Raw genomic sequence first — 19,821 nt, forward strand, 5'->3', positions numbered from 1 at the left:
AAGGGCTATATCAAAATGCATTAGAGCTTCCAGGGACTAAGCCACTACCTAAAGACTATACATGGACTGACCCTGGACTCTGACCCCATAGGTAGCAATGAATATCCTAGTAAGAGCACCAGTGGAAGGGGAAGCCCTGGGTCCTGCTAAGACTGAACCCCCAGTGAACGTGATTGTTTGGGGGGAGGGCGGCAATGAGGGGAGGATGGGGAGGGGAACACCCATAAAGAAGGGGAGGGGGAGGGATTAGGGGAATGTTTGCCCGGAAACCGGGAAAGGGAATAACACTCGAAATGTATATAAGAAATACTCAAGTTAAGAAAAAAAATGCATTAGAGTCAAGTATAAAATTTTAAAAAATTGTAAGTAACAAATCAATCTTTTAAAATGGAAAAGGAGGGGGCTAGTAAAGATTGCAAAAGTCTTATTAGGATATCTGTGTTACTCTAGACTATTTTGTTAGCTATCTTTGGAAATCTTAAGACAATTACTATTCTATGGCTCTTTTCACAAATATAAAGGAATGGAAGCCAGAAATCCAACACTTTGACAATCGGTTCTTAATCACGGGGCAAGGGGTTCAATTCAATCAGTTGGACAGAATATCTGTTTATTTTTGTTTTCTAGGGAGTACTCCAACTCACTAAGTCTGTATATTTTACAGATTTTTCCCTGCTTATCAAAAATTTTAGCAATATACTAAACTCTTCAAACATGAAACTCTCAAATGGATTGTGGCCCTTGTAGGAAAAGGAGGATCTGATGGGCTATATTTGACACTAGTTGAAATAACCCCATAAGTATAGCAAGGGAGCCCTTCAACCAGAGCCATTCTCTTGGGAAATTAGTTTGCATTGTAATTTAGGTAGGTAGTTATCCATCAAATGCACACAAATCTTAGCTACCAAGCTCTTTAAATATTTCCAGTATCTCTCTAAAATGTCTCTGAGGCTTCTAGCCAATAGCTGTTGAGTAGTTTTGTTGCTACCAAATGTTCTTGAGACACTTTCAGATCATTGTACTGGCACAATTTAGTATTTGTAAAGATAAACACACACACATGCACGCACACACGCACCCACGCACGCACGCACGTGCATGCACCCACTCATGTACACATGCACATGCACACACACACAATGTTCGATCTTTACCACCTGTTAAAAAAAATAACACGGGGAAGAATATGTGAGAAAGACTGACTTACATTTTTTTTTATATGCTTCGGGATGGAAATGTTTTCAACAACACCATGAAACTGTTTTTATAACATAACCACTTCATTAAATAAATAAATAAGTATATTTCCTTTCATACATAATACCTATTATTGTGATACATTTTCACTAAATGCTTTCATCAAGGAAGCATCCCACAGAGTCTGTTTTTGGTTTTCTACAAGTACTTAATACTGTAATATTTATCCTACTCCTGAGACCCATATACTGGAAGGAATTAACTTTAAAATGATATCTCCCCAGAGGGCTGACAAAGCTTTCAATACAAATACCTTGCAGCAAATTAAACCAAGAGTTCTATCTCAATGGAACAGTAATTAAAAATGCAGTGGTCCGTAAAGCATTTATATTGCATGCATATCTCAAATCTTCATAAAAATATTTTCCGGCAAAATGAAAGCAACCAATCCAGTCTTTGGTAATATTCTGCTGTATTATTTAAACAGAACCAGTTAAACCATATTTTTAAAGGACAGAAAAAACCAATAAAAATTTCAATAAACCCTCTATATCTAAAAAAGAAACCTCTGTTTAGAGCAAACCCTAACAAAATTTCCAGGTATTTCATAGATAATACCTGTAAACATATCATAAAGATATGGAAATAATTTTTTATCTGTTTACTTCAAAAATCGTGGTTACTAGCATTCAAATATTCTACCTCCAAATCTATAAGTAAGTACAGAATTCCCTCTCTGTCCCTCTTTCTTCTTTCCCTGTACGTTTGTGCATGCGTGTGTAGGAGTATGTGTATTCATAGTACGTTTACTATCAGAACTGGTTTGAGAAGTGCCTCATATCATGCTGCCAACAATTTAGTTATTAAGATCCAAAATTATAAAAACAAAAACAGGACTCAAACCTGGGACTACAGAACTTTACACACCTAATGTATATAAATATACATTCAAAGATGGATCCTGAATATTGTAATGGAAAAGCCATTCAAACTTCATTTAATTTTGACTCTGGTGGGGCAGAACCAAAATACTTTTGAGAAGTCTTACAAAATCATTCCTCCAACTCTCATGTTGACACCTAGCCGAGTGCCTACAAATATTTGCAGACACAACTCCATCTTTTGCTCTCCAGTTCGTGGTTGTCTTTGTTGTATGTTCCAGGTGGGTCCTTTGTATTCTTCTTTCTCTTAGGTGAGCTCTCTAGGATATTTATAAATTTCTATAAAGAAGCTCAGTTTAAAATTCTGAAACCTGACATTTGATGTAATCCTAACATTTACAACATCATAATTTGGTTTTCAATTGCTACAAATGATGGTGAGATTTGTTAGGATAACAATGAAAATAATCTAAAGTTGTGATAATAATTGATTTCCAAACTAGCATTTCTCAGAAACGTCCCATTATGTTAGGTATCATGTATAAATACAATTAAGAGAGGTGTCTTTTAGTTCTTATTTTACATTCAATACTAGTGGTTGAGTCTTCAGGTCAGAGTGGTTAGGTTATAAAGGATCAGTGTATTTATTGGTATCTTGATATGAAGGCTGAGGTGTTGGACACAGAAGAACAAGCTTAAGGTTAAAAAAAATGGGGAAAGAAATCGATAGCTACAAACTGCAACTCAGAAACCAAGAGACTAGGAATATTCACAGAGAAGAAACCAGCCCTCTGGTTTCAAGATGTTCAAAGGGTACCACCTTCTGAAGCTCATTCATGTTTATTATGGAGTATCTATGTAATAAGAGTACATGTCATTTTTATCTCAGTATCTTATTTTGTATTTTAAAGTATATTTGCTGTGAAGTAGTTCAGACTGCAAACTATCCTTAACTGAGGCTTGAAGGGATAATCGGTTATCTAGAAATGTCTGCTGCCTAATGTACCTTACAAGAAGTGTTCTAGCAGCAAGACACTTAGAGATGAATTCTAATGTTCTAGTTCAAGCCAGGCTGAATGAAAATTGCTGAAATATAATAAAATATTCTATGTGAGACAGAGAAGGTTTCAAGTACATATCCTGGTGTCCTGAAAAAACACAGGTGAGGCTTTGAGAATTTCACTTTTCTGAGATTTATCTAAGTACGTGAAAAATATCTGAAATCTAGATATTCCTTGGTCACAGGAATTGGTCCAGTTTATAGCAAAGCATAAAGTATTGTGAATGTCAGAATACCATAGGAAGATCAGGATTAACTAGGGGGAGCCATGCTTCCTTATTAACACATGTTTAGCTTTTTGTCAACTTGGCCTAAGCCAAAATCATTTGAGAAGAGAGAATTTCTGTTGAGAAAATATCCCTATCACATTGGCAAGCCTGTCAGCCACCTTTTGATAAGTGGTTGTTGTGGGAGGGCCTGGCCGACTACATGGTGCCATCTCTGGGCAAGTGGTCCTGGGGTATGTGCCTCATCTCGTTTTGCCCTCATGACGTTCTATGCTAGGTTTTCTGAATGGGAAAGGCTCTTTTACCCTGTCACATGTTTCAAGCTTACCATGCTTCTACCAGGTTAAAACTGTCTTTGCCATGAGCTCAGCAGAAACCAGCTTGTAAATTTTTAGAGACTAACTCCAAGTGCATTATGCAAAGCCATTTCATATGGTGCATAAAACTGGTCCCAGAACACAGGTACTAATTAATGCCCATTCTCCCTTTTGTATTACCTGATCAGCCACAGCGCGCGCTAATTTGTCCATTCGAGAGCCTGCTTCTGCAATCTTCTTGGCAGCATTAATGACATCAGATGTATTTTTCAGTGGGCCTTTGCCTCTGAAAAATATGTATCATAATTAGAATTCTACTCAGTAACTGAAAGTACAAAGACCTACCACATCCTCAATCCAACATGCTATTTCTGTATATATTGTGGTCTGGCCCTGTTACTAAAATTTCAATGTTGCTTTGGTGCACCCCAACTTATAGGTTGGTAGTCTACCTTGTTTCCTGTGTATACTGGGGGAGGGTGGCCTCCTAATTTCATATGCACATTCACATCATCCTTCCATTATTTTTCAATAGTACTCAATTAAATTATCATCACAATAGGAAGGGCCTTTAGCACTGAGTGGTTTTCATGTGTTGGATGATGTCATTCACAATACCTCACTGTGTCTACAGGAAGCAGCTGGTCACATTGCATTCACAGCCGGGAAGCAGTGTATCAGAGATGCATGCTGGGGGCTCAGCACACTTTCTCAATTTGTCAAAATCCTGTGCCCAAGGAATGGGAATTGATCCTCATGCAATCAAGGTGGCTCATTCCCCATCAATTAACAGAATAAAATATAAATATAATATAACATATATATATAATATATATATATATTATAAAAATATATATAATATATATATAAATATATATAAAAATAAAATATAAAATAAGATATTCCCAGAGGCAAAACTTAATATAGACAACCCTTTATAGATATGTCCAGAAATCTGTTTTTTATATGACTCCTGATTCTCTCTATTAACAACAACTCATTCCCTCAGGCTTCCAGGGATGAGTTCTAAAACAGAAAAGAGTTTAGATCAGCTAAGTGCAGATGCATAGCCATCCGTACTGTGCCCAGCACCTTTATATTATTTAACATAAGTACAGATGGCGCCTTGAGAAGCACTTCTGTCTTGAACATACTGTAGGAATATTTGGCTAGTTTTTCTGAAATTGCAAAGTTCCAAATATCATATACTTTATGTTTCTGGTACTGATATGTAAATGATTGTACTAAACACTTGGTTGTAAATATCCTTATGCTTGTAGCACCCCAACATTTCACATACAGTTTTCAATTAGGTAGGCAATTAAACATTATATTACTCAATCAACTTGCCTGTTTAATTTTAAATGCTGATTAAATGGGAGGGGAAATGTTGCTGCACCATGGACCTTTAAACAAACTGCAGCATATAAATTACTACTTTCTTGGGAAGGAAGTAAAGAATAAATTGAATGTGTTTATCCTTAGTTTTTACCAGGTTACATTATCTGCTATCCTTCCTTCTACATACCTAAGATGCAGTGAACTTTTAGGCTTTATGCTTTCCTGTGTCATAAATGTGATGACACACAGAGGAAAGAAGCTCAAAAAAGATTTATTTCTATAACATGTAGTTCTAAGAAGTGGGCAATGACCGTACGAGTTGTGTAGCATTACAAAATGGAAGACTTAAAAATGGCTTCCATCAAATAAATGTGAACGAAGTACAAGTTGCTCTGCTACAGCCTAGTTCTTATTTTGGAATTTGTTTTTCTGTATTAGTAGCTGAAAATAAAGTAGATAACATTCATATTACTGTTAAGACACAGAGAAGATCCTAAACTTAGGTATTTCAGTTAGGTATAATCACAATAAGTGTCCCACAGAATACACTCCCTGTTGTTGTTGTTTTTACCTACGATTAAAATTTTTAAATTGTGAACAAGATTTTACATGTGAATTTTGCATAATATAGATGAGGTAAAGATTCTGTAATAATCTGTTCCTTGATACTGTTTTTTACTTATCATTTCTAAGTAGCTTTCTTCCTTTTATTGCATTCTTTTTTCCCATTATTATTTAAAGGAAAGCTTAATCTGTCATTACTTTAAAATGTTGACATATTATGTATTTCTCTATAATGTTCAGATCATAGAAAATCTTTGCAAAGTTTTACTCTGTCATGAAAACTGTTAGTTTTGGCCTTTCTCTAAACAGAGTCGTTAGAAGCTTAAGGGATGCTTCATTTTTCAGTGCCAAGGAAATGTGTCTTTGTTTACTTCAAGAATTTTGATGTAGAGCTAGCCTTAACTCCAGTTCCAAGGGATCGTGTGCCCTCTTCTGGCCTCTGGGGACACTTGCATGTGTGTGGTGCATATAAACTCTGCCAGTTAAATATATGACAAACACAAATACACACATACATGAAAATTTATATATGTATATCATTCTAAAGGATATCAGAAAATATTTCCTTGTAAATTGTAAATAATACATTTTAAAAACTGATTTAAATGTTCTAATATAGTAAGGAGTATCTCTAGAGAGATTATCTTTGCTTGATGCTCAAAAGCTCATCTTATAGCCAAAGTGAAAATACAGTATAATTGTTTTCATCAGTAATTCCTTTATTTACTCACTTTACAATTCCCTTCTTCTCCTCTGAGTCCCACACTCCCACTCTTCTCCCATTCCCCTCTCCTTTTCTTCTCAGAGAAAGGGAGGCCCCTTCATTTGTTTCCAACCCACCCTGGTACATCAAGTCTCATCACTAAACACATGCTCCACCACTGAGGCTACAAATGCAGCCTAGCTAAGTGAAAGCGATACAAAGGCAGGCAACAGAGGCCATGTCAAAGACAGCCCAACTCTAGTTTTAGGAAGACCCACATGAAGAACAGGCTACACTTTTGCTAAATATGTGTAGCAAGTTTAGGCTCAGTAAATGTATCCTTTTACGTTGGTGGTTTAATCTCTGTGAGCACCCAGAGGCCCAGGTTAGTTGGCTCTGTAGGTTGGAAATTAATTGGGCAGTTTCTCAGAAAATTGGAAATAGTTCTACCTCAAGACCCAGCTATACTACTCCTGACTATATACCCAAAAGATGCTCTACCATACCACAAGGACACTTGCTCAACTATGTTTAGATAGCAGTTATTTTCATAAGAGACAAAAGAAAACAATTCAGATGTTCCTCAATGAAAGAATTGGTAAAGAAAATGTGGTACATTTACATGGTGTAATACTACTCAGCTATTAAAAACAAGGTCATTGTGAAATTTGCAGGCAAATGGATCAAACTAGAAAATATCACCCTGAGTGAGGTAAGCCAGACCTAGAAAGACATGCATGGTGTGAACTCACTTAAAATGGATATTAGCTATAAAGTACAATATAACCAAGCTACAATCTACGGACCCTAAGAAGATAAGCAACAAGGAGGGCCTAAGAGTGGATACTTGAATGTAACTCAGGAGGGCAAATAAAAAATATATTTAAAGTGGATGGAAAGAAGGAACTGGATGAGAGAGAGGATAGGCAGGAGAACATGGGTGGGTATTGGGAAAGGAGGGATGAGAATGAGAAGGCTTGGAGAAGGGAAGTCATTCAGGGGCATCTCTGGGACAAGCAAGGGACCAGGGATGGGGAAGGCTCCTGGGAGTGTGGGAGTGTGACCCAAGCTGAGACTCATAGTAGTGGGAGGATATGGAGCCTGAAGTAACCACCTCCTGTAGCCCAGACTTACATTAGAGACAGGGCAACATTAATCCACCACAAAACCTTTTACTCAAAACTTGTCCTGCCTATAAGATGTGCAAGTACAAAGATGGAGCAGAGATTGAAGGAATGGCCATCCAATGACTGACCCAATTTAAGACCCACCCCATGGGCAAAAAGCAATCCCTGACGCTATTCATGATACTATGCTTGTAGACAGGGATCTAGCATAATTGTCCTCTGAGAGGCTCCATCTAAGAGCTGAATGAAACAGATATAGAGATCCACAGCCAAACTGAAGCATTGTTCATGGAGTCTTGTGCAAAAGTTGGCAGAAGGATTGAGGGAACCAGAGTAGACAAGGACTCTCTGATTTTTTTTATTATTATTACTATTCTACCAATGACTGTAGTTCACATACTCATGAGCACCACAACGGAAAACAAATGTTTAAGATTCCAGCACCCACCCTGAAGGTTCAATCTGAACTCTTTGTAGTTAGAGTCTGTTTTAGAGGGTTAGAAATGGTAATAAAACTAGTTGAATAAATACTTTATGCTAACACACACATTTTTGAGTAGAGCATTGACACTCAGGAAGACCAAGGAATACTCCCAAATGAAACTATGCTCTGAGTGAAGCAGGTTGGAAACCTAACAATACTGATTCACAAGAATACAAACTCAATCTTGGAGACACCCAAAATAATCCGCAATGAAATAGAATTGAGAAAGCAATGCAGGATTGGCATATTTCAGGTATTAATGTTTGCCCAGTAGGAATAAGGCTCTGGGTTCAATACTCAGTCCTAAAAACCATTCTTCAAAAAAGTCCACTAAAATGCATCAAAAGGAATAAAAACGGAATAAATATAACTAAGGAGGCATCATATTTATGTGTTTAGTTCTATAAAAATATTGCTGGAAGAAATTCAAAATGGCACATGAAATGTCATTACATAAACATAAATTAGATGGCTTAGACATGCACAGATGCATAGCAATTCATATTAAAATCCTAGTATTCTATTTTACCCAAACAAAATGAAGTGTTATAAATTTATCAGGAATTTCAAGTAGTCAAAATAATCTGGCAAAAGAAAACAGCTAAAGATCTCATAGTTTCTGATTATAAAAACTTACCATAAATGTTCAGTAGGCAAAAGACTGTAGTCCTAACTCAAAAGCAGAAATATAGACAAATAAAACAAATAAAAGTTCAGAAATAGGAACTCAAATCCATGATCAAATGGTTTTCCACAAGGTGGAAAGACCACTTGATGAAGCAAAGAGTATTTTCAATAAATGGTGCTAGGGAAACTGTATCCATCAGCAAAATGTTCAACTTAGAAGTGATCAGTTTGAAACAGAAAGCTAAAGTATAAAATAAAAAAAAATGTGTGTGAGCACTCTATGACATTGGATCTGCTGATATTTCTTACTATAGTAACAAAAACACAAGCAACTAAAGAAAAAAATAAACCTGACCTTGAGTTTAAAACTTTTACCATCAAAGCATATTTTCAGTGGAAAATTTTCATCTTCATAAAATGAAAATCATAAAAGGAGAAATATATCTTTGAATCTTATTATCCAATATAGAATCAATATTCAGAATATTTAAAAGACTGAGAAGAGAAATATTCAATTAAAGGCAGTAAGATATTTGAGTAGGTAGATCTCCAAAGAAAATATATAATGTCCAATAAGCACAGAAAAAGGGTAAAATGCCCCTGGTCACTAGAGAAATGAAAATCAAAACCACAGGGATATTCTACTCTATACCCATTAGTAGGGTTCCTCATGACAAAGCGTAAAATCTTTACATTTTATAAAGGAGTTAAGACTCTTGTCTATTGCTGGTACAAATGTAAAGTGATGCAGGAACCCAAAAGTGGTTTGTGGGTTCCTCATTTTAAAAGAAAACACTCAAAGAAATATCTTCTCTGTGTCTTCAACAGCATTTTTCATAATACCCAAAGGAAGAAGGACTTAAATATCCACTAACAGATGAGTAGAGAAACCCAAGGAGGTATATCTGTGACGGCGGAATAGTATTCAACCAAAAAAAATGAAAGCTATTTTTGTGTGTGTGATGATATGGATAGACACTGAAAACTTTATTGTCTATGTAATAATCCATTTGCAAAAGGACAAAAATGAACTATGCCTATCTGGTACATAGAGGGTACATAGAGTGGTCAAAGTCAAGGAATCACAAAGTCATTTTTTCAGGTGGTTGTCAGTGGTTGTGGGGATCAGGTAACGAGGAGTTAGCAAGGAATGCATACTGTATACCCTTTTAAAGAAGATGCAAATATACAGACCAATGGGAATGGATACACATCAGTGTATTTGATGTGGCAAAAATTATCTACTTAAACAATTATAAACATAATAAACTTTATGATGTGTCTAACAATAAAAACAACTTAAACACCCATATTTGGCTAATGGCTATTGTCATCTGCATTGTACTGAATCAAGACATAAATAATCAGAAAATGAAAGCACAACTAAAAATCTGGTCTAGGGAAATAGACAAGGCTTCAATTTATTCTTGCTGTCACTGGAAGACAAATGCAGCAGGGAGGTTATCCTAATAGTTATACATTCCTGTATCAAAATGAGGGCTCACATCCTGGTATTTCTGTCCCTTAGAGTCAAGGCTACAGTGCAAGAGGGATTTGAAAAGGTATTTAGGGAATCTTGTATCCCTTATGGCAGGAGTCCTTCTATTGTTTCACCTGGAACATAGTGTTAGTGTTCTTAGAAATAGAATATATTACTTCTCTACTACACAGAATCTTACAGCATTGTTCATTTAAGTACACCTGATTTGTACATAAAGGCCAGTATTTGGAATCTTTCCCAAGAAGTGGTCAGTCCAAAGAATCAAGCTGGCAAACTATTAATTTAGGGCTGTGAGCTCCCATTTGCCAACATATTTGCATTTATTTTACAAAAAGCTTGCGAGTCTTAATGTACAATAGCAGTATGTCGGCACATTGTGAGCAAAGTAGTCAGTACTCAGAAATCTAATTCAGAATTAATCCAAGGTTAACATGTTTATTTTCTATAGCCTTCTTGATACATCTAGTTTGCTAATATTAAATGTAACCTGAGTGAGGAAATGTAATGAGGGTATTTGCAAATGTGTGGAAGCATATAAGCCTTTCCAAAGTTGCAGCTTCAAAAGAAAAAGAAAAGAAAATACTCCCAGAAATTTCCGTAGACTAGCAAGATGTCTTAGTGTGTAAAAATGTATAAAGCTCAAGCCAGATAACCTGAATTCTAGCCCTGGATTGCACAGTGGGAGGAGTGAACTGACTCCCCAAAGATATCTTTCAAGTCCACCAACATAGCATGCATATGCCTACACAACAACACACACACACACACACACACACACACACAGAGAGAGAGAGAGAGAGAGACAGACAGACAGACAGACAGACAGAGACAGAGACAGAGACAGAGACAGAGACAGAGACAGAGACAGAGACAGAGACAGAGATACAGGCTTGCCACAGCAGGTTAAAAAAATGATGAGGACTGTTTTTGAAATAACTTACTGAATCCTGTGAATTATGAGAAGTTAAAAAGGACCTTAGAAACATGAATTCAACTATTTCAGGTATACTGTTTAGTTGATGGAATAAAAATACAAACCAGAAACAGATGGACAAAGGTGAAGAAAGTCAGGCATTAAAAAGGCAAATTCAAAGATGTTTGTCCAGTCAAGTGAGTTTTGGTGCAAGCAAGTTGGATAGTAGTCTCTATTGGACAGTTTTGATATGAGAAGAGGAGAGGGGTAGATAAATCCTCAATTCCTAGCTGCAACCTCTAAAGTAAGAGAATGTGCTCCTGAACTACAGCACAAGTATAGCTATTCTGTGAGTTCAAAATTCATTGTGCAATGTTTTAGAATGGAGTATGGTCACATGATTCTCATCCCTAGCCCAGTTTCCCCCCTATTGGTTGATTTTTAAATGAGTACTTTGCCTCATGTTACTCAATTAAGACTGAGCTGAGGTGTCTGCATACATCCTGTTTGGGCAGCACATAACTGGTACATGGCAATTTCTTTCTCAAAAATGACATGAGAAGTCTGAATTTGTTGTATGAGGGGTGATACTCCAGATTTTCTCCTCAAATGAAAGTCAAGAAACCAGGGATGAGAAGGAAAAAAATATGAGACACAGGAGTCTGCTCTCCCCCATGAAGAAGACAGAGCATAAGTAACCAGGCAGCACAACAGACTGGAGCTCACAGAGATGAGGGAATCCAATTAATAATTTAGCCTGTAATAAGAATAAAACAATACAACAATAAATGAATGGTAATTGTGGGACATACATGACCTTTAAACACTGGAGTAGAGGATCAAGCTTCAGTTTCTAATCAACTCTATACAAACTTTAAGTACTAAAAAAAAATGGTACTTAGGAATCTTTACCTGTACAAAGCTACAATTATTCCTTCTTGAAGTAGAAAAGTGTGATTTCAGCACTAATAATGAACAAAGCTGAATGCAGTAAAGTTAGGGGAGAGGCCACAATGAAAGACACTGTCAAGTGCTGGTTTGCTCAGGATGAGCATGCACAGGTGGCAGCAAGAGCAAGGCCAGCCTCCTGCGAGCATGGCCAGCCTCCTGAGAGCATGGCCAGCCTCCTGAGAGAGCATGGCCAGCCTCCTGAGAGCAGGGCCAGCCTCCTGAGCTGCCATGTGGGTCCCTACCTTTCCACTGTTCTATTTTCATTAGCCACTCTGTTCTTCCCCTTGCTTTCACAACAGGATGGGGACACACACACACACACACACACACACACACACACACACACACACACACAAACTCATCAAGGATTAGGAAAAAATATTACCCAGTAGCAGACTGAGCACTTCATTATTCAGATCAACACAAAAATTATTATATGAATTCTGAAGGAAAAATGAACCAGATTTCTTTTCACTTTTAAAATGATGCTTTGAGTAATACACAAAAAAAACCCACAAAAAAACAAACAAAAAAAAAACCAAAGAAACAACCCTCTGTTATTCAACACCATTGAACAAGATCCCTCAAATGTATTTATCTTTCTTGACCACAGTTATATATAATACAAATTACAAAATGTTCTCCTGATCTAAACTAGCAACGTGACTAGATTCATTATTCACTTCAAACTAATGAGATTATTTGTCCCACTGATGTTATTAATGGGTTGCATAATATCCATCAGATAAAATACTAATAAAATGTTGAAAGCAAGCAAATGAAGTCATCGTGGACCTCAGGAAGCAATGACTGAGGCTGCCACCACCAGCTGATTTGTAGGCAATACAGACTTAAATAATGGCTCGGACTTTCCCCCTGATATTATTTTGTGTGAGAGAAATACATTTGTGAAGCTCAAGGAGACTAACCAAATGTACAAACTTGAACTTTGAATGAATATGATGACATTTAAAGCTCTCGAAGGTCACACTCCTAACACTGAAATCATTTTGCTAGAATAAAAAACAATTTTAAAAGATTTGGAAAAGGAGCCATGTAATGTCGTTAGTACATATTTGCCAGAGGTAAAGGGTAAAGGGTATGACATAGTCGTGTTCTATATTTTATTAAAACCTATAATCAATTTTTGCCTTTCCTTATTGAAGTGGTCAACAATCATTAAAAAATATTGTCACCTACATGAGGCCCTGACATTGCTATATGTCTTGCATGATTCATCACACTATGTTCAACTATGAATACATCTTTATAGAGATGTATTATTTAAAAAATACACTCACTAAAGTAGATGGTCTGTTAATTCTTTTTGAAAAGATAAATATGTATGCAAGCATGCATATGAGGTGGCACAATACTAGTTTGTGATGCAGCATTAAATTTTGGCTTACATTCTATTCTGATGTACAATCAGATACAATAACCTATTAAATCTGACAATATTTTGACAGGAAAAGAAAAATCGGAAATTTAGTCTGGAACTAGGGAGCTGGCTCAATAGAAAACAAAACAAACACTTGTTATACAAGGTTGAATACAGGTTCAAATCCCCAGGAAACTACCATGTAATGCCAGATGCAGCAGGGTACATCTATAATCCCAGTCTACATGCCTACAGCAAGAAGGGAGTCAGAAACAGAATCCTTCCAAGCTCGCAGGCCTGCCAACTGGGAGCACACAATTAAAAACAAGGGAGAGGGTGGAAAGTGAGGTCTGATGCCTGAGTTTGGACTCTGACTTCCACATGTAACTATACTCATACACAAACACCATGAACAGACACACAATGCACATAAAACACACACACATACACAAATACACACACACTTAAACTCTTGTGGATGTGTTGGCAATTTTTACTGGTTATTTATATTTCAAATGTTACCCCCCTTCCCCGTTTCCCTTCTATAAACCCCCTATTCCCTCTTCCCACCCCCTAACTCTATGAAGGTGCTCCCCCAACCACCCACCCACTCCTGCCTCAGCTGCCTAGTGTTCTCCTATCCTGGGTCATCAAGCCTACACAAGACCAAGGGACTGTCTTCCCAGTGATGGAAAGTCCATCCAGAGACTGCCCCACCTAGGGATACATCTGATGTGCTGACACCAAACCCAGACACCATTGCTTATGCCAAGAAGTGCTTCCTGACAGGGGCCCGGTATAGCTGTCCCCTGAGAGGCTATTTCAGAGTCAAACCAATACAGATGAGGATGTACACAGACAAACATTGGACTGAGCGTGGGGACCCAAATAGGGAAGTTAGGGCAAGGACTGTGGTAGCTGAGGGGCTTGCAACGTCATAGGAAGAACAACAATATCAACCAACTAGACGACCCATACCTCCCCGGGCCTAAACTATCAACTAAAGAATACTCAGGGGTACCTATGGCTCCAACTAGATATGTAGTAGACACAGCCTCTAAATGAGGTTTTTGATGTTTTAAATGTGTTTGGCAGCATAGTTCATATTGTATTACATTTTTAGATTAAATTCTCTTTTGAGAAGTTCGTTACTCTTATTCCACCCTTTTTCAAAGAGAGTTAAGGATTTGTTTGACGCCACCTCATTTTCCCACTCAGAACTGAGGGGCCTTTTCCCTGTGACTTTTTCTGCATTTGATTGTTCTTGATGTGGTCCAAAAGGCCAGATGGAGCTCTCCCTGGCCTCTTAAAAGGACTCCAAAGCGGGTCGAGGAGAGGACTCCAAAGGTAATGACAGAGCAACCATGACTACAGAGAAGAGACGGCTCCTGTCAGAATTTGGCTGCTTCCTGACTTATGTGAAAGGCTACTCAGAGGGGAAAGAACCAATGTTCATGCACATTGGTTTTATTTTTATTTTTTTGTAAGAATTCTGTCATCTTTAGCTGCTGACATAACTCCAAGTACATTAGGAAGAAGTGTGAGTCAAAAATTAGTGCTAAATCATGTGCTAGTGGAACACATGAAACAGATGTATGCACTTACAAACACGTACATATTTTTCCAACAGAAAATTAACAAAACATTCACTTTATCTCCCGAATAATTTTTAAACATATATTAAAGTAGTACACAACACAAAACAGCCAACCAACCCTTGGGTTTCGATGTTATGATTGCCCTATGATAGATAATTAAAACAATACTAATTACAAAAAATGGAACTGTTCTTAACAGGATATCATTTGAACGTAAAAGTGTATCTTAAGAACTCTACCTTGCTTTGGTATAGCACTTTCTCATCTGGACAAGCTTTCCCATGATAACAGCCAGTACTATCTATACGGGTTTAGCAAGAACATGGTCATCTCCCTGTCTCTGGGCCTCACCTTGTGAAGTCTGTCATCTCCATCATGATCATACACATCTGCTTGGCCAGCACAATGATGTCATTGCCGCTGTCATCCCACTTGGCCACTTCAGCATCCAGCTTGCTTTTTTCTTGGTGGAAAATTTCCACCTGCTCAGCTATTTTTGCTTTCTCCTCCTGTGGTAGTTGCGCCATGATGGCCTGTGTGGGTTACAGGGGGAGAAGCATGACTAATGGTGACAAAGTAATAAAAAACTGCACATTGACTCTGCTTCCTGTGGATGGCAGAGCCAGAGTCACAAGGCTTATAGGATGTTCCACTATTCAAGAAGATGCATGTCTTCTCTATTACCAGACCAAGGATGCAGACTAACCAGGTCCTCTAGTTGCCTGCCCCTTCCCTTACGTAAATGATAAAGACCCAGAAGTGCAGGCACACTGACAGTAGCAGAACTTCCCTGTCTGTTTGATGGCATATGTTTGTTCAAAAGAATCTATTCTTAACAATTTTTATATTTGGTCTCAGGAAACTTTTACCAGATGAAAGAATACACGTCTTTCAACACGGAAAGCTATTCAGAGAGGAGAAAAAGAAAAAAAAGCCTTCTGTTGCAGGGAAGGAAAGAAATTTTAAACAATATTTGAGCATCCAAGCATAGTGGGATGGAAAGATGTTTTATGAATAAAAAATGAAGATATCTACAGAACAATGACATACAAACAACAACAAAAGTATCCCCTCATAGGGCATTTAGGGGATGCCATCCTCCAGCTTAGCCATTTTTCCCATCTTCCTAGAGGGATGCTTGCAAAGCCTTTGCATACAGGTAGCCATTGAAATGGGAGGACATCCAGACTACTATCTCTTATGCAAACTGCTTATACAGGAAACATTTAGAGTTAAGAGAACACTGCTAGTCCAAAACACCAAGATCCTCCGAAAATTGTTGAGATTAACCTCAATACACAGTGTGTTTCCGGGGTCAGAACATTTCAGCTCTCAGATTTTCAGAGATTGGGCCTGCTCAAGCTGAATAAGACTCAGAAGCAAAAGTTGATTGGCAGAAGTTGCTGGATAAGAAACCATAGGAAAGAGTGAAGGAATCTTAAAGAGTGAAGAAATCTTCTTGCTGTTCAAATTCTTCATTTGTAAATTTGCTGATTCTCTCAAATATATTTGTAAACCCCAAATCAATACGGGAAGCACTTCTCCAGTCATTTGCAAATGATGCAAGAATCAGAAATCTCTGAGTCACCACTATGTGTATTCCCAGATGATGCTGAACCAAGCCATTCTCTGCCTTCGTTCGGTTCCCCTAGTGTAAACAGTGCCCATTTTCAGTCTATTCAACATTACACTTTTCATATCTTTGTGCTGATTGTAGTGGTGACTCCACCATGCAAACTAGTTCCAAGCATGGTGCTAAGTGTCTGCAAATACAAGAAGATTTTAATGTGTCTTCTGGAAAAATCACAGGAGCTACATAAGCTAGTTTAAGTTATGTGTTGGTGTTGTGCACCCTACGTTCAATGTCAGTGAATCAACAATATATGATATTTGCACAGAAACACCCTTAAAACTTACATGAGTTGATCAGATGGAGAAAACACTGTAATTTACATCTCTCCATAACCTATCCCTATATTTCTCCTGCAAGCAAGGGTTAGACAATTGCTTGTGTAAATATTAATAAGTGATTTCTAGAATACAGCTACTGTAAGTAAGAGTCAGACTTGTTGGTTAACCCCATTTTTGCAGCACACTCCAAGCGAAGCGTTTATCCTCGCTCATGACATTCTCCCATGACTACCTGTGAAATGATTCGCAGACGGAGTCTTTGGATAGCACGTTAGCTTTTTGTCTAGTTCTGGGATTCATGAGGTCTCCAACGACAGAACAAAGCTGTGTGATTAGGGAATCTAGTATGTACAGAATGAACAATTAAACTTATTCAAGATGCACAGTTAAGCAACACAAAAAATAAGTTAAAGAAACTTTTTCTTGCTCAAACTTTACACAGCCTAGTGTCCTGACTTGGTAGAGCTTCAGTTGAACAATTTTCTGAATTTAATTGGACTGTAATCATGTTCGGGTGGATTGTCTTCATGATTGATATAAAAGGACCCAAACATGTATGGATGGTGTCATCTCTAGATAAGTGGTTTGGAATGGTATAGGAAAGCAAACTGAGCATAAACTTCTTTGTGAGCCAACTAGAGGGCAGAATCTTCTGTCTTTGGCTATGGAGTAAGTTTCTTGCTGAGATATAGCAACAACAGCACACAGGACTACCTTCAAACATCTGCCTTGTCTTCCCTAATGATGGGCTGGGGTCAGAAGTTGTAAGACAAATAAAACTTTTCCCTCCCCTAAGTTGCTTTTAGTCAGTATTTTGCCACAGTAACAGAAATAAAACTCGAAGCCCACACTGTTATTGTGCACATTATTTGGACATCACGCCTGTAGATCATTTCCTACTCACCCTTATCATAGTAGAAATAACAAACAGGCTAGTCCCAGAGCCTGTGTGGCTATGGATAAATAGAAGACATATACTTCCTTGCAAAGATGCATTTGTCTGAGAATTATGGATACCAAATAATTTAATCAAAGTAACTATTCTAAGTATCCACATTTAGCCACGACAGTATGTAGGCCCAAAGAAATTGATTAAATCACTAATACCATAGAACTTACTATTTGGAGAATGAGAACTCAAACCAAGGTGGTGTGCCAAAGAAATTCTTCACCATCATGTACAAGGATATTATCCTACAGCCAAATATAGTTTGTATGAAAATCCCAGCCTAGTGGTTCAAGGCAGTTGAAAGCCTAGCTCTGTCTACCAAGCCATGCAACCTTATGCTGTATTCTCACAAGCAAGAGAAACGTTAGCTTGGAATAATGGAACCCTAGAATATACCCCGTCTTAGAGAGTTATGCCCACCAACTTTCGTGCATACATTTATCATGGGCTCACCATGTGTCTAAACTACAATGCATTTTAACGCATGTACACATACAGTACATACAGTACAGTACAGTACATACAGTACAGATGTCTGTTTCCTTAACGCAGAAGAAACACTGATAGAAATGTGCTAATTGAAATATTTAACATTCTATTTTGGGAAACATGTAAAGTACTTCTATAAGCTTTAAGATGATTCATAATATACAAAAGAGCCTGTCATAAATCTTATTTGCAGTTCCATGCTTAAAAGGGGGTGGGGGCTAGGTTTCTCATTTGGCTTGAACTGATAGAAATTAAATATGTTCTTTTTATTATAAAGTATTCTGCTCTCCTTGACTCACTTGGCTTCATACAAAAGAATATTTTATTTAGGCAGCACAATTCCTAGGGAATCTTATTAAATTTGTTCACAGGGTACTTTTATACGAAAACAAAAACAAGTAGGTTCACTAACATATTGAACACTGTACATACAGGGTCAGGGTAGAAAATACTTTATTTTCATTCTTAATACAGTGAATGTGTACATTGGAGTGTGGACAATTTCCTGTCATATTTTCATCTCCTTTGTTAAACTTAGTACTTAATTATTAATGGTCTTGGCTTTCTTTCTAATTTTTATTTGTTTGATCATTTTTCTTTTAGATACAGAATCTTGCTATATAGGACTGTCTGGCCTAGAACTCACTATGTTGACCAGCCTGGCTTTAAACTCAAGAGATCAACCTGCCTCTCTTTCTCCAGTGCTAAGACTAACAGCATGTACAGCCATCCCTGACACTCCCTAATTTTATTATTTTACTTTTCATTATTTGCATGAATGTGTATGATTGCACTTTTGAACAAGTGTGTATAAGTTCCTATGGAAAGGAGAAAACGGCTTTAGATCAACCTGAATCTAGAGCTACCAACGATTGTAGGCATCCAGCATGGGTGCGGGGAATTGAACTTGAATCCTCTAGAAGTACAGCAAGCGTCGTTAACTGATTAGCCATATCTGTAGGCCTCCAGCACCTTGGAATCTAGTTTATATTACTGTCCCACCCTTTATTCCTAGAAGTGCTTCCCCAAAGAAGAGCCATTTCTCAGAGCAGAAGTTCAATGTCCTCTGACAGATTGCTTAAGGATCTTCCTGCTCAAAGCATCAATGTCACTCAAGACAATTCACCGGCAACGACAGGCAGTTTCTGAAGACACACTTCAGAAAAAAGACTAGCCCCTTCAAAGCAGATCTGTAAGGGAGATGTTATTTTGACTGGAGGGTTGCTTGACCCGCATAATGCACTTAATGGGGTGTGACTGAGGTACAAGTGTCATTATGTTTTCCTCTGCTGTGTAGCTGTCGATGAGCTCAAGGCTTTTCTTGAATATTCTTAAAATGCTCTTGGCTTTTAAAAATTCATTATTGACCTTTTCTGAAGCTGGAATTTAAAAAAAGGTTATCTATAAACAGTAGATCACAACTGCAAAATTTGCAAGTTAATCAAATTAAAATTCAACACATGAGTTTTAATTAGGTCTTATCAATGTAACTCAGCAGTTTGAAATGTTAACACATTAAAGCCATTCTTGGTAGGAAAAAAAAAGAAGCCTAGCTACATTAAAATCAAATTCAATGTGAAATACATAACATATAATTCTT

At 37.5% G+C, this 19,821-nt stretch overlaps 1 protein-coding gene across 6 annotated transcripts in view; it reads right to left on the reverse strand.

Moving 5' to 3' along the window:
• The window catches only part of Ctnna2 (catenin alpha 2), a 1,149,154-nt gene that overhangs the window by 37,420 nt on the left and 1,091,913 nt on the right, over window positions 1-19,821 (reverse strand). For all 6 annotated transcript variants that reach the window (XM_087656637.1, XM_087656638.1, XM_087656636.1 and 3 more), the window contains 2 exons: window positions 15,224-15,405; window positions 3,863-3,968 (listed from right to left, as the gene is read on the reverse strand). In XM_087656637.1, coding sequence (XP_087512763.1) covers window positions 3,863-3,968; window positions 15,224-15,405 — 288 coding nt within the window. The remainder of the gene's footprint in view (window positions 1-3,862; window positions 3,969-15,223; window positions 15,406-19,821) is intronic.

This window comes from Rattus norvegicus, chromosome 4 (assembly GCF_021556685.1).
Source record: "Rattus norvegicus strain SHRSP/BbbUtx chromosome 4, alternate assembly SHRSP_T2T, whole genome shotgun sequence".
NCBI classification, from domain to species: domain Eukaryota; kingdom Metazoa; phylum Chordata; class Mammalia; order Rodentia; family Muridae; genus Rattus; species Rattus norvegicus.